Here is a 13878-nt window from a genome sequence, read left to right on the forward strand (position 1 = left end):
TGAATTTCAGTTCTCACTTCTCAGTCCTGCTCTGATCAACAACAGTTTCTTGGTTGGATATTTGTATAATGACGTCCAACTCGAAATTAACCAACACACACAAGGCCATCAACCGCACAATAACTTAGGTGCGTCCAATATGGTGCACGTATCTACATTAGCGTGTTGACTAGGCAGCACAACTAAACTAAACAAGCTAAATCTATTCGCATAAATAGGTATGTTAGAGAGAAAAGCATGGTCAAAATACAACAACAACAACAACCCAGTAAAAATCCATTAAAGATGGTCAAAATATATGTTAAATCTAAAGTCTTGCATAATCACAAGCAAAAGTTCTACATCTTTAATGGAGTACATTATGTTATTATAGTATTAAAGAAGAAAGAAAAAAAAAAGAGCTATCATCCGTTGAAGACTAATTTAAAATTAGAGTAGAAAACTTAAATAGTTTAAGATTTGATATTTGGTGATTCTCTCCCGCTTTCGCGACATTATTCGCTTGGTAATGAGTTATTTAAGGAATCCAATATTCGGGAGGTTCGTTTGGCTACCATGTTCTAGACTTGATACACTTAAAAAACGAGGCCACATGGGTTTGATTTAACCAAATTCTTGGCTATTTTTGAACTAGGTTTGCCTGATTTTATCTTAGTCCGATCTGGAATGGGTTTGCATGTGATTCTTTCCTTGTTTGTAATTTAATTGGTGTTCTTTTATAATCAAAATTATATAGGAATAAATTTTCTAATTTTAAGTCAAAATAAATTTGCACTATTAATAGGGCGTATTTTTAGTAGTCTGCTTTCCAACATAAGTGAAAGTGAAGTGTATTGTTTCCTGCCGAATAAGAGCCCCTAATCGAGAATCAGAAGGAGAAAGACAGTCACACCATAAACCCTATCTAAATCAGCCGACGGACGGTATGAGTCGATCAGTTGACGACAGCGGAACCAAGCCAGATCCGTCAAAGAAGCCTGTCTTCCTTACTAAAGCACAGCGAGAGGAGTTAGCCCTTAAGCGCCGCCACGAAGAAATCGCCGAGCAGAAACGGCGGTCCGAACAGCTTCTCCAAGAACAAGGTAACAACCGCCCTTCCTCTACTGACAACGACCGTGACCATGACCGGGATCCTCGTGAGAGAGATAGGGATAGGGATAGAGGGGACCACCATCGCTCCAGAGACCGTGACAGAGAAAGAGACAGAGAAAGGGAGTCGAGGGACCGTGATAGGGAGGCGGAGCGTCGGAAGCGGGAGAGGGATCGTGACGAAGAGCTAAAAGAACGAGAGCGAGCTCGATTGGAGAAACTAGCAGAACGAGAGCGAGAGAAGGAGCTTGATGCCATTAAAGAGCAGTATCTGGGCTCTAAAAAACCTAAGAAGCGGGTGATTAAGCCCAGTGAGAAATTCCGATTCTCCTTCGACTGGGAGAACACGGAGGACACATCACGTGACATGAACGCTCTCTACCAAAACCCTCATGAAGCCCGCTTGCTCTTTGGTCGCGGATTTCGTGCTGGAATGGATAGAAGGGAGCAGAAGAAGCTTGCTGCTAAGAATGAACGGGAGCTCCGTGAGGAGATTCGCAAGAAGGACGGAATCGAAGAGTCTGCTATTGAAGCAGCTGCTTTAAAGAAGAAGGAACTAGATGCTGATATGTATGATACTTTCGACATGAGGGTTGACCGTCATTGGTCGGATAAGAAGCTGGAGGAGATGACGGAGAGAGATTGGAGAATATTCAGGGAGGATCATAATATATCCTATAAGGGGTCGAGGATACCCCGGCCCATGAGGAATTGGGCTGAGAGCAAGTTAACTACCGAGTTGCTCAAGGCCGTTGAGAGGGCTGGCTACAAGAAGCCTTCTCCTATTCAAATGGCTGCAATTCCGCTTGGACTTCAACAGCGTGATGTGATTGGCGTGGCAGAGACTGGTTCAGGTAAAACTGCTGCTTTTGTTCTCCCTATGTTGACTTATATCACTAGGCTTCCTCCGTTGAGCGAGGAGAATGAGGCGGAGGGTCCATATGCTGTTGTGATGGCACCTACCCGAGAATTGGCTCAACAGATTGAGGATGAGACAGTTAAGTTTGCGCACTATTTGGGTATAAAAGTTGTTTCTATTGTTGGTGGGCAGTCCATTGAGGAGCAAGGTTTTAGGATTAGGCAGGGTTGTGAAGTTGTGATTGCAACCCCTGGACGACTTCTTGATTGCTTGGAGAGGCGTTATTGTGTACTGAACCAGTGTAATTATATTGTTCTTGATGAGGCTGATCGAATGATTGACATGGGTTTTGAACCTCAAGTTGTCGGTGTACTGGATGCTATGCCTTCGAGTAATATGAAACCAGAGAATGAGGATGAAGAGCTTGACGAGAAGAGGATTTATCGAACCACTTATATGTTCAGTGCTACTATGCCACCTGCTGTAGAGCGGCTGGCTAGAAAATACTTGAGAAATCCTGTTGTCGTGACTATTGGCACTGCTGGAAAGACTACTGACCTCATTACTCAGCACGTGTTCATGGTTAAGGAATCCGAGAAAATGTATAAGCTGCAGAAATTGCTGGATGAGCTTGGAGATAAGACGGCTATCGTGTTCATCAACACTAAGAAGCAGGCTGATACTGTTGCCAAGAATCTGGATAAAAACGGCTACAGGGTAACCACACTGCATGGTGGAAAGTCACAGGATCAAAGAGAAATCAGCCTTGAAGGATTTAGGACAAAGAGGTATAATGTGTTAGTTGCTACTGATGTTGCTGGTCGTGGGATTGATATACCTGATGTGGCCCATGTGATAAACTATGATATGCCAAACAATATTGAAGCATACACCCATCGTATTGGACGTACAGGTCGTGCTGGAAAGACTGGTGTAGCCACAACATTCTTGACCATGCAGGATACTGAAGTCTTTTACGATCTTAAGCAAATGCTCACTCAAAGCAACAGTCCGGTCCCCCCTGAACTTGCCCGGCATGAGGCTTCGAAGTTCAAGCCAGGAAGTATACCCGACAGACCACCTAGGCGGCAGGAAACTTTATTTACTCATTAAATTGTAATTGATTTATGTTCTATCGTAGTGGTCAAGAGTTGAGAGTTTCTGTAATGGGATCTGCTGAAAGATGGAGCGAGCTGGGAATGATGGTGTTGGTAGATACAACGGAGGATTCCAACATAATGAAAGTGGTAAACACGTGACCAGTTATTTTGGATAAATAAGTTTCATTCTGTTACTAACAAGTAATGAGTTGTTAACTTTGCCGAACACATTTGCTTTCTTGTTCTGATTTGGATTATGGATAGCTAAGCTTTACTTAAGGTCTTCTTGTAAATTTTTGATGTCTTGTTTCTTATGATTCTATTATATATTACTTTATCTTAAGAGTCTCAGGAACTTAAATGGAGTGCCTTGGTTTGATGACAGGCCGAAGTATGACATTTGTTGCCATTAAGTAGCTAATTCCTTCAACGATAGGTAGACATGCCTATGAAATTATTTCTTCAACCAATCAGTTTCCGGTAAAAAAGACCAACTTCCTTTGTCCAGAAAAGCAACGTGTTATAGTTGTTTTACATTATTAATACAATTTTCTCATTTGCTTCAAATCCTTCTTCTAGCCTGCCATATAACTTTCCTAATTTGGATTATCCAGCAGTTCACTTTTCATCCAAATGCGAAGATCTCATGCTTACTCAACTACTTAACTGTGTGAATTTCCATAAAATGGATAGTGTAGAGATAAACATGATAGTGAGGAAAATAATTAGTGCGGTTCACTGACAAAGTGAAAATAGTTTACTCTCAGTAATCAGTCATTACCATTTAAATCATCTTTCTGTATTTTTTTTTGGAATACACCAAAATTTATAAGTTGGTGTTAATTCTGTTTAAGATTTTTATCGTCATATCGTATATCCGTATGTCCAACTTGTGATTTGAGAAGAATGGCTGTGTTTGAGTATTGCTTGAAGTTGAAATCTGTACTTTGTGAGTAATAGGGATTTACTTGCTGTGGATATCAATTGTTGTGCTAGTAAATTCTGGACTTTCAGTATTCAATGAAAGATTCAAGCAATCAAACTGGATTTCGGAAGCAAACAAAAACCATCAATGCTGGTTTCATTTATTTTCTGCCTTGAAATTGAATTACAAATCACACTTGAAAATTACACTCTCTTTATTTGTTGTTTCCTTCCACAATGGTAATCCTTCACATCTTGGACCCTTCAAGCGCCAAACAACCTGGAAGATTGGAACACTTCAAATTGTTAGTTACCTCCTCAAACGGGGAGGGAAAAAAAAAGAAATAGAGCATCCATGATTCATGCAGTAGCAATTTTATCTAATCTTACTTCTGCAACCTTGATTGTGAGCGCCTGGTACACAGAAATAATTAGTATGTCAGTACAGTTGTAGTAAAAGAAGTACAGGAGAAAACAATGAAGGAAGACTACCATAAACAAAGTAGGAGTAATAACAATCAAGCATAGGAAAGGGAAAATCCCAATTTATTGATTTTGTCAACTTGATTGACACAACTGGTGATTTAGAAAGGTGAACAGCAAAAGCTGCATGCTGTATAATTCTAATTTAGTACTAGAATATACTAGGGTCTCTTGAAAAACTGTAGGCAAAAGCTTTAGAGCATGCCTTTGTGATATCTGTGGCTTAACTTTCTCCCTCTCCTTTGGTCCTTGTGGTGTTTCGTCCTTTCTGATAGGCACATTTTTTACCTGCAATAAGTGCCATTAAGGAAGCAAAGGTTAAAAACAATTTTATTAAAAGTAATTCATCTCATAAAGATGTTTGTGGTATACTGTCAATGTCATGCAGCACTATACCAAGTTCCTAAACTCAAGATTGTAGAAAGTCTCGATGTATCTTTGCTTTGCTTGTTTCTGATCTCTGTACAATGTCCTCCAAAAAGTATAGATGGACCCCATATTCAATACCTTGTTTGCATAGATCTTCCATGTGTAACTGCAAAAAATTAGGATTTAAGGATTAAGAAATTTTCTGCAAGATATGTGCCTCTTTGCAATTTGAATGGCTTATCTGTGAGTTACCATTCATATATACGGTTTAGACCCTGGACTGAAATCCTGTTCCAATACTCAGGATCCTCCCTGCATTTTTGGAAAAAGTTGGCAATTTTGTTGCTTGATTCATCCCCATTATTTGGATCAATATGAAAGCCTGAGACCCCATCAACAATAATCTCAGCAGGGCCACCTTGGTTGGTAGCAAAGGTTGGTAATCCACAGTTCATTGCCTCAATGACTGTTAGACCAAATGCTTCATACAATGCAGGCTGCACAAAAGCTCCTTTGGAATCTGCTATTGTGCGGTAGAGTTCACTATTTCTGTATCTGTCAGTCTGAGCTGCTATCCATCTAATCTGACCCTTAAGCTGGTATTTCTCTATCAGCATGTGCATCTTTTTTATTTCAGCTGCTTCTTCCCTATCCTTGGATTTTGTAGGATCAAAGGAACCACCAACCACAACAAGGTTAACTAAGCTTCTGAGCCTCTTGTTCTTGCCATACCATTCTGTTAGTCCAGATGTGTTCTTCACTGTGTCCAGCCTTGCCATGGTAAACAGGATAGGTTTCTTTCTGTCTTCTAAATATCCACTGTTTGAAACAAGTGAAACATCAATACATAGAGCAGTGGGATGTTCTAGGCACTAAGCTGAAGTTTAACACTTAGACTTACACGTGCTCGTCATTGTCCACTTTACTAAAAAGCAGTTCCTCAATGGCAGGGCGGAAAGCAGTCAAACGCTTCTGCTTTTCTGTGTAAGGGAAATACACCGACTGGTCTGCCCCAGGTGCAGCAATATTAAATTTTGGATCAAAGACATTGATACCTGAAGCAACTCTGTAAAGCCCTGGAAGGGTAAATGCACTATGGCTCTCATACTGTCCTGGTTTATCTTTGCTGCATATGTTGAAGCATTCAAGAATGAGATCCATTAAGTTGCAAACTTTTGAGCAAATACATTTACTGAGTAGTGGTGTGTATTCGATGATGGTGAAAGAGCGATGCTGAAATACATATGAATGCATTACTTATTAGCTCTAATTCTTACCTTCCAGCTATTTCTTGGTATGTGCTAGTGATAATGAAATCTGCTGAATTCATTGCAATCAAATCAGCTGTGAATTGGCAAGAGAAGTGGTACTTCGGATCGAGTTCCTTCAATTTTATGTCAGAGTCTTCATATTTTGTCTTCTCCAAAGCATGAGCAATAGTTCCCTGTTGCAAAGATGGTCTAGGTCAGTGGAGATTAAGAACTAACTTGGAGAAGAAGCAACATCAAATATGATTAAGAAAAGTTACCAGAGTTATCCCAAGTTTTCTAGCCATTAGTGAAGCCACTAGATTCCCATCAGTGTAGTTACCAATGATTAGATCAGGTTTGCCTTCCATTAGCTCGACGATTTTGTCAGCAGCATCCTTTTGCCAAGGGGAAAAATGGAATTGAGGAAACAACACATCTTTGATGAGCAAGGTTGATATAAAAATACATACCTGAGTATATCTCTCCAGATATGGATAGATATCAAATCGTGAAACCCATTGATTAAGCACTCCTTTTTCTGTCCTAAATGGAACTCTGAGGATGTGTGAATGTTTTGTATTCTTGATTGGTTCTAGTTCCTGGTTGCACTTTGTTCCTTTTGCATCCGGAATCAGTCGGGTTAACTGTGCAATCAACATATGATATTAACTTTTCTAAACAGCCTCTACATAATTGCATAGTCACGTCGATTGTCTAGGAGCTCACCACAAGAATTTGAGGCTTAATATTGAGCCCCTGCTGTTTAATTCTTTGTAGCATTTCTTCTTCAAAAGCTACAACTTGATCCAAAACATAAACTACCTGTTGAACAAGAGCAGAAGTGGTCAAACTGTTAAAAATTATTTTATTGTCAATGCATAGAAGTTAAATGTAAAAGCTATTAAATGCTTACCTGACCACCAGTGTCTGGCAAGCCAAGAACATCTGCTTGGCCAAAGTATCCATGGACAGAGAACAATACAATATTGAAAACAGTTGGAACCCTTCCAAAGAACTTCTGAATGTTCAATGGATCTGGTGCCTGAAGCACCTCAGACAGTGTTCTCATGGTGTCGCTGACCCTTTCAGCTGTATCACCCCATCCTTTCTCAAAACCCCACTGTTTGAATCTTTACAAGAATTGAAGTTACTTAGTACTACGTAGCATGGCACAAGTGGAGGGAAGTAGAGGAAAAAACAAATCACCTTAGCTCAAAGCTCTCATATGGTGTATCTGTTGGTAAAGAGGAAATAGATGCTTCTGCTACAACCAGTGCAGCCTGAAGCTTTGAGACAGTGCTGAGTGTCTCATTGATCATCAGTTTCTGCAGTTGAACATAAAGAAAATTTGTTACGTGAATCTTCTTTTCCTATTTTTTCTTCTTAGAGTTGACAAGTTTACTTATGGAGTTTGATTTTTGTTGACGTACATCTCCTTGATGATTCAAAGTGAGCAAGTAGTCAACCAGACACTGTGCACTCGCGGAGGTAGCATTTAGCTTTGAAGTTAGAAACTTGGAAACATAACTGAGACCATTGCCAATTGAAGAGGATAGGGTCAGTCGAGGCGTTGAGAAGTCTACTGCTCCAAAATCAATTTCCAGTGCATATTCATCTTTTGCCCTGCATTTCATGTTCACACAAAGGTAACTCTGATGAGTTTTCTGATTGAAGTTATAAAACCACAAAAGGTATGATAAGCTGCAACGTATACTATACCAGCATTCATCAACTATCATTTCCTTGAATTTCAAGTATTCTGTAGCTGTAATACCCTCAACAGAAAGATCATTAGCATTCACTTTCACATATTCCCAGAATCCAGGATTCTGTCTCGTGGCAAAGGCAATGTAGGGAGGAACAACTGCAGCCTCCTGTAAATTTGATCAAAGAAGGTTTTAAGAGTAATACATCAGGAAACAATATAAGGGCATCATAAGTACATATGAATCTAGCTATACCATTGTAGTGCATAATATGTAGCCAAGTAAGCCTTCCAAAACATGGTTCCTTTCAGCAGGATCATCAATTACTTTCTCCAACTCATCCATCAAGTTATGAAGTTTCATCATCCTCTTTCCTTGCTCTATGTACTTGGCAAAACATTTCTTCATGTGGTACCGGCTTTGCCTTAAGGCCTCTGGCATGCTATCAGCTATGGACTCTGATCTATTTAGGGCTGGTGCAGTAGCCATTTTTGCAAGTTCTAAAAGCTTAAGGTATGGATATGTACAGAAAGAATTGGTTTGATTGACTTGGGATTCATGTTGAGATTTTTTGGAATTTATAGGTAATAGCAGGAGACAAAAATGAACTCATACAAGGAAAAGAGGAATGAAAGAAGGAGAAAGAACAAACTTTCTACTAAGAAAATGAGCAAAGAAAGGAATTTTTTGTCATTTGTGAGAATGGTCGAGGTATAGGTATCATTCTTTTCTTTGTGTCTGATTCTTGATCACAGCCATGAGAATATTCACTATTTCCCGACAATAATAAACTGTACCAAATGAGAAAGACTACGAGGAAACCAAAAGGAACATTAAAATAGCAATCTTGATGATCAGGACAGGCAAGAACCTTTGTATCCTCATTTCCTCACTTTACAAAAACGTCCCATGAAGCAACTCTTCATTTCAAATTCATTTTCCTGGCTTAAAGGTTAGGCTTTCAAGACTGCATCTTTTTTGGTTCACTTGTACCACCTAAAATTATACTATGAGGATTGAAGTTAGACGCACTTATTGTTTAAAGAATTTTTATACTATTAGTGTAATTTAACATGTCTGTTGAAAACAGCTCTCTATCCTCTCAAGGTAGGGATAAGGTCTGCATACACACTACCCTCCCCAGGTCTCACAGTATGGGATAATATTGGGTATGTTGTTGTTGTTGTTGTTGTTGTTGTTGTGTAATTTAACATGTTAAAGCAAGTAACTTACTATTTTTTTAGGTTACCAATTAGTATAATTATAAAAGGTTACCTATAATTGCTCTTTAAGTGATTTGATTATGTATAATTATTTTTACACAGTCAATACATAAATTACTAGTCCAACCAAATAGCAATGGCCATGAAGTTGCTAGAATAGACACTTACATTTTGGCTGCAATTGTGACATCTTGTTCATTAGATTGTCCCTTATGAACATAGTGACAACTTTAAAAGTTTCGTAAGCATTTTGTTCTTGTCTTTTTAAAAATATATGAGCATTTTGCGATTAACCATGACATCTTGTTCATTAGGTTGTCCGATGTCACTTAGCTGTTTTATAAAAGCATTTTTCTCTAGCTTACATATTATATAGTAACAACAACAATAAAAACACCACCACCAAATCCAGTGTAATTCACAAGTGGGGTCTGGGGAGGGTAGTGTGTATGCAAACCTTACCCCTACCTTGAACGTAAAGAGGCTATTTTAGATAGACCCTCGGCTCAACCAGGGGCGGATTTAGGAGGGCGTAAGGGTGTTCACCCGAACCCCCTTCGCCGAAAAATTATACTATATATATAAGGCATAATTTATTTTTTATATATACATATATTATGTTTTGAATCCTCCTGACATAGCTTAAAAGCATAGCTTAGTGGTCTAAGGGGTTCAAAACTTTTGTAAGGTCATTGGTTCTATTCCCACTACATATAATCTTTTTAATTTTTTTTCTTTTTTGAACCCCTTTTAAGGTTAATTCTGCCTCCGCCACTTGCAACAACAAGATAGTAAGAAAACGAGGCGAAAGTAACAACATGTGGTAATAGAAATCTAACAATAATAAAATACAAGACTAACACTAATATTCTCAACTACCTAGTACCCGTCTACCTTTGAAGTATCTTCTGCCTTGAGAAAAGAAAGAAGAATGAAATTTTTACGTTGTATAGTCGCCATTAAAAAAAATAGCCAATAGATATATAATATATGTAAAATTTGTATATCGACTAGCAGATATAAATTTTTTGACGGAATGGCCAAATGTGTTACTTCCAAAAATGAACAAAATTGTACACAATCCTTGAGGGGTGTAATTACCAATTTGTAAAACTTTAAGGGTATATCTTCCGATAACAAACTCGAGGAAGCTCAAATGCCACTTTATCTAAACCTCACGGTATCCTTGTAAACAAAAATAGAGAGGCGCCCAAATCTCAATTAGGGTTTTGATAAAACCAAAACCCTAGAGCTGCTACGTCACTTGGCTATATATAAGCAACAGACACAAACTCTCTTCTTCATTGGCTCCCTCTTATCCCAATTTCCCATCCCGTCTCCTCCCCTCCGGCGGCCACCGTTTCTTCTCCGGTGAATATTCTGTGAATAGGGTTAGCTGTTCCTATTAAATCAGTTGTGATTTGGTCTTTGAATTATCTTTGTCCATTTGATTCGTTACTATAGCGTAAAAATAAGTTCTGAATTTTTCTTGTTTTTTCTATAAAACAAATTTTGTAAAGGAGATGGAAGTGATGAGTATTTCCCCAGATGATCGAAGCTGAAATTACTGAGCGCTTTTTATGTATTTCTTCCTTTGGGAGATAATCCAAGCCAGATATTCTGATCCATTCTCCTTTCAATTTGACATATGTTTTTCAATATTTTTGATTTCTAAAATTGCATGTGTGAACTTGAAAATTGTACTCATTTTTTTGGAATTTGGGTATGGATATGATGACTATTTCCCCAGATGATCGAAGCTGAAATTACTGAGCGCTTTTTATGTGTTTTCTCCCTTTTAGGGAGAAAATCCAAGCCAGATATTCTGATCCATACCCATTATTCTGTATTTTATATAAGATTAATTTCATTCTCTGTGACTGGTGATCTTGTTTTAAAAAAATTCTAACTTATTTCAGAACATAAACACATGATTTAGGTTTCCGAGTCATTAATTAATTGATTTGTAATACTGACAGAAACTTAAAGGTTTCCCACAAGAGGTCTCTCTTTTTTCCGTAGATAGCTGTTTGTTGCCTTTGGTTTAGTCGTAAGAACACAATGCATTTGAGTTACTGAGAGAGACAAAAGCTTCAAAAACTTGGTATTTAGCTTGAGGAAATAAGGCATGGGAGCTCGTTATTATTAAAGAAATTGTTCGACTACAAGCATGAAAACGGGATAACGATAGACAGATTGGAACACATAGAGTTTATTATCATTAGTTATATTAAGTTTATAGTTTTGCAATAGGCTTTATCATTGAATTTGTGGGTCACTAAGTAATAGCTATTACGTCGGACAAAGGTTTCTCTTCATGAAAATGGGCAGAACGTACCTAAAATCAGTAAGAAGTTAAATGAGCTAACTAAAGTTGCTTTGGGCAAATGTTTAAGCTAAAGAAATTATTTGCTTACTGGGAAAAAATTCTTAAAAAGCAACACTATTCATCACGATGAAGGAAATCTTCATCTATCGTGAAAGGCATTTTACTTAACAATAGTTAACCAATATTCCAAAGAATACTATTAGCAGTCATACACACATTTTCAATCAATATTCCAGTGCAAATACTGTTCAATTTGTTTATGTTGTTAACAATCAATTGTTGTTCAATTTGAACCTAACTCACCAATTCTTGAAAAAGAATATTTGAACCTAGCACACCAAGAAGAAAAATGAAGGGAAAAATATATAAGTCTGTCTTGTTTTCTTAATTATTGACAATTGCAAGAAATAAAAGCGCAATACTCCTCTCAAATGACCTGAAATAGGATTCACACCTTTGTGCTTACGGCTCTTCTGGAATAGTTAAGCCAGCGTAATAGTAACTAATTTGAGGGGAATAAAGTACGGTCAAGCTAGCATAATAACTAGAGAAACAATATTTAAGTTTTGACAAATGATAATCTACCTTATGTTTGAGGATTTTAAGATGGAAAAGTCTTAAAAAGAGGGTGAATGAAAAATGGAGGGAAAATGAAATTTTTGAGTAAAATTTTAAGTTTCTCTCTCGCTCTTCTTATAGCTCTTAAAGAGTTAAGAAGAAGGTAAGCTTAGCGCCGTCATCGCTCACTCGGCTGCAGCTTCGGATTTGGTTAAATGATTGATTGATTAATTTTTTGGACCAAATTTATTTGTTAATTGTGAATATTAACGTAATATTATCCGTGTTTGTAACAGATATTTTCCAATTCGTGGATAGAATCCAAGTGTCCAACCAATTCGGCCAAGTGCATGCTCCATTGTCCATTGGCAGCCTAGTGCTCCATGAGCAAGTGCTCCTTCCATCATGTCAAGTGCTTCTTCCATAACAGTCTAGTGATTGCTCCACCGTGAGTGGTGGCTGGTCATTCTCTTAATAGCTGACTGCACTATAAATATGTGCAGTAGCTGTTAGAGCAAGGACACACAACACAAAAACTGAACGGAAAAAACGGTATAAGAGCTGTTAGGAGAAGGCACAAGCAAAAATGAAATTGAGAGTTGGTTGTCGTTGATATCCTCTTTAGTAAGAACTCAACATCGGCTATAAATTGTAGTCCTTCCTCTCAGAATTTTCATTCGACTTATGAGTTCTCCTCCCTTGTTTTGCATTGTTTTAAACTACAAACAAAACAACCGTAAGTGTGATTTGTTGCCGAACTTTGTGTTCGCTGAAACACTGGGGTTTGAAGTACTGCTACACCAGTGTGTAATTCGTTCTATCCTGGGAGGAAATAATCCATAACCTTGAGTACTAGGAGGGGATTAAATTTCTTAAGGAAATACTGTGAATTCAGTGGGCTCGAATTAATTACTGTTTCATTTATATTTACGTTTATACGCTAACGTTCTTTTCTCTAGAATTATTATTTACAAATACAGCAAGTAAGAAGATAGCAACCAACAAGCTTAAGGAATTTAACATCTTTATTTCTGTATTTGTGGTATACTTACTGCTCTGGAGACTAAAACCTTTGTGGTTTTGTCTACTCCCGCTTTTGGAGGTTAAAGCCTTCGTGGCGTTTTGTTGGAGAACTTGCAGTTATGAAGACTAAAACCTTTGTGGTTTTGTCTACTCCCGTTTTGGAGATTAAAACCTTCATAGCATTTTGTTGGAGATTAAAATCTACGTGATTTTTACTCCAGATTTAAAGCTTTTGTGGCGGTTTGTTGGAGATTAAAATCTACGTGATTTTTTACTCCAATTTTAAAGCCTTCGTGGGGTTTTAGTGGAGATTAAAATCTACGTAATTTTTTACTCCAGATTTAAAGCCTTCGTGGCGGTTTATTGGAGATTAAAATCTACGTGATTTTTTTTTACTCCAAGTCTAAACGTTTATTAAACGTTTGTTTGTGTCATTCTTTTACAGAAAAAATGACGAATGACAACGAAAACCAAACTGGTCTGATGGTGACTGCCAATGCATCAACATGGTTTCTGAAGAAGGGTCAAGCAAACATGATTGAAAAACACGAAGATATTGATGACTTGTGTGCTATGGAGTGGTGGATTAATTCTGGAGCTACTCGCCATGTTTGTGCTGTGAGGGAAGCATTTTCTACATATGCTTCTGCTGGACCAGAAGAGACGCTCTCTATGAGAAATGCTGCTACAGCAAAAATTGAAGGATATGGGAAGATATTTCTCAAGATGACTTCTGGCAAGGTCATGACTTTGAACAACGTCCTTCATGTTCCCGAAATTAGGAAGAACTTAGTCTCTACCGGACTTCTTGTAAAGCACAGTTACAAGTGCATTTTTGTATCCGACAAGGTGGTGATAAGTAAGAATGAAATGTTTGTAGGAAAAGGTTACCTTACTGAGGGCCTTTTCAAGCTGAATGTAATAGTTGTCGAAACTAATAATAAAACTTCAGCTTCTTCTTACTT

The 13878-nt window shown here is 38.0% G+C and overlaps 2 protein-coding genes and 2 non-coding genes across 8 annotated transcripts; 3 read left to right on the forward strand and 1 right to left on the reverse strand.

Annotated features, from left to right (window-relative positions):
* Positions 1 to 718: 718 nt before the first annotated feature.
* On the forward strand, positions 719 to 6107 carry LOC107769656 (DEAD-box ATP-dependent RNA helicase 21). Of its 3 annotated transcripts, XM_075250396.1 has the most exons (4): positions 725 to 3195; positions 5129 to 5357; positions 5492 to 5604; positions 5775 to 6107. In XM_075250396.1, the coding sequence occupies exon 1, from the start codon at positions 926 to 928 to the stop codon at positions 3059 to 3061; it is 2136 nt and encodes a 711-aa protein (XP_075106497.1). In that variant the 5' UTR covers positions 725 to 925; the 3' UTR covers positions 3062 to 3195; positions 5129 to 5357; positions 5492 to 5604; positions 5775 to 6107. The 3 variants fall into 3 exon arrangements, with proteins under 3 accessions (XP_075106495.1, XP_075106497.1, XP_075106496.1); XM_075250395.1 differs by having other exon boundaries at positions 5129 to 5604; XM_075250394.1 differs by having other exon boundaries at positions 719 to 3195; positions 5129 to 6107.
* On the reverse strand, positions 4096 to 8743 carry LOC107769655 (sucrose synthase 7). Of its 3 annotated transcripts, XM_016588892.2 has the most exons (15): positions 8036 to 8743; positions 7794 to 7948; positions 7505 to 7697; positions 7281 to 7399; positions 6988 to 7204; positions 6801 to 6896; positions 6545 to 6718; positions 6353 to 6469; positions 6102 to 6268; positions 5726 to 5950; positions 5077 to 5643; positions 4852 to 4990; positions 4661 to 4743; positions 4363 to 4386; positions 4096 to 4252 (listed from the first exon to the last, which is right to left on the reverse strand). In XM_016588892.2, exons 1-15 carry the CDS (start codon positions 8267 to 8269, stop codon positions 4237 to 4239), a joined length of 2526 nt encoding a protein of 841 aa, XP_016444378.1. In that variant the 5' UTR covers positions 8270 to 8743; the 3' UTR covers positions 4096 to 4236. The 3 variants fall into 3 exon arrangements, with proteins under 3 accessions (XP_016444378.1, XP_075106494.1, XP_075106493.1); XM_075250393.1 differs by lacking the exon at positions 4363 to 4386 and having other exon boundaries at positions 4636 to 4743; XM_075250392.1 differs by lacking the exons at positions 4096 to 4252; positions 4363 to 4386 and having other exon boundaries at positions 4429 to 4743.
* A 1783-nt stretch (positions 8744 to 10526) lies between these two features.
* LOC142179689 (small nucleolar RNA Z103) lies at positions 10527 to 10632 on the forward strand. The gene has a single exon (XR_012708233.1). It is a non-coding gene; the product is annotated as a small nucleolar RNA Z103 (small nucleolar RNA).
* Positions 10633 to 10728: 96 nt separating this feature from the next.
* On the forward strand, positions 10729 to 10837 carry LOC142179690 (small nucleolar RNA Z103). Its single transcript, XR_012708234.1, has one exon. It is a non-coding gene; the product is annotated as a small nucleolar RNA Z103 (small nucleolar RNA).
* Positions 10838 to 13878: the final 3041 nt, after the last annotated feature.

This window comes from Nicotiana tabacum, chromosome 3 (assembly GCF_000715075.1).
Source record: "Nicotiana tabacum cultivar K326 chromosome 3, ASM71507v2, whole genome shotgun sequence".
Lineage (NCBI taxonomy): Eukaryota > Viridiplantae > Streptophyta > Magnoliopsida > Solanales > Solanaceae > Nicotiana > Nicotiana tabacum.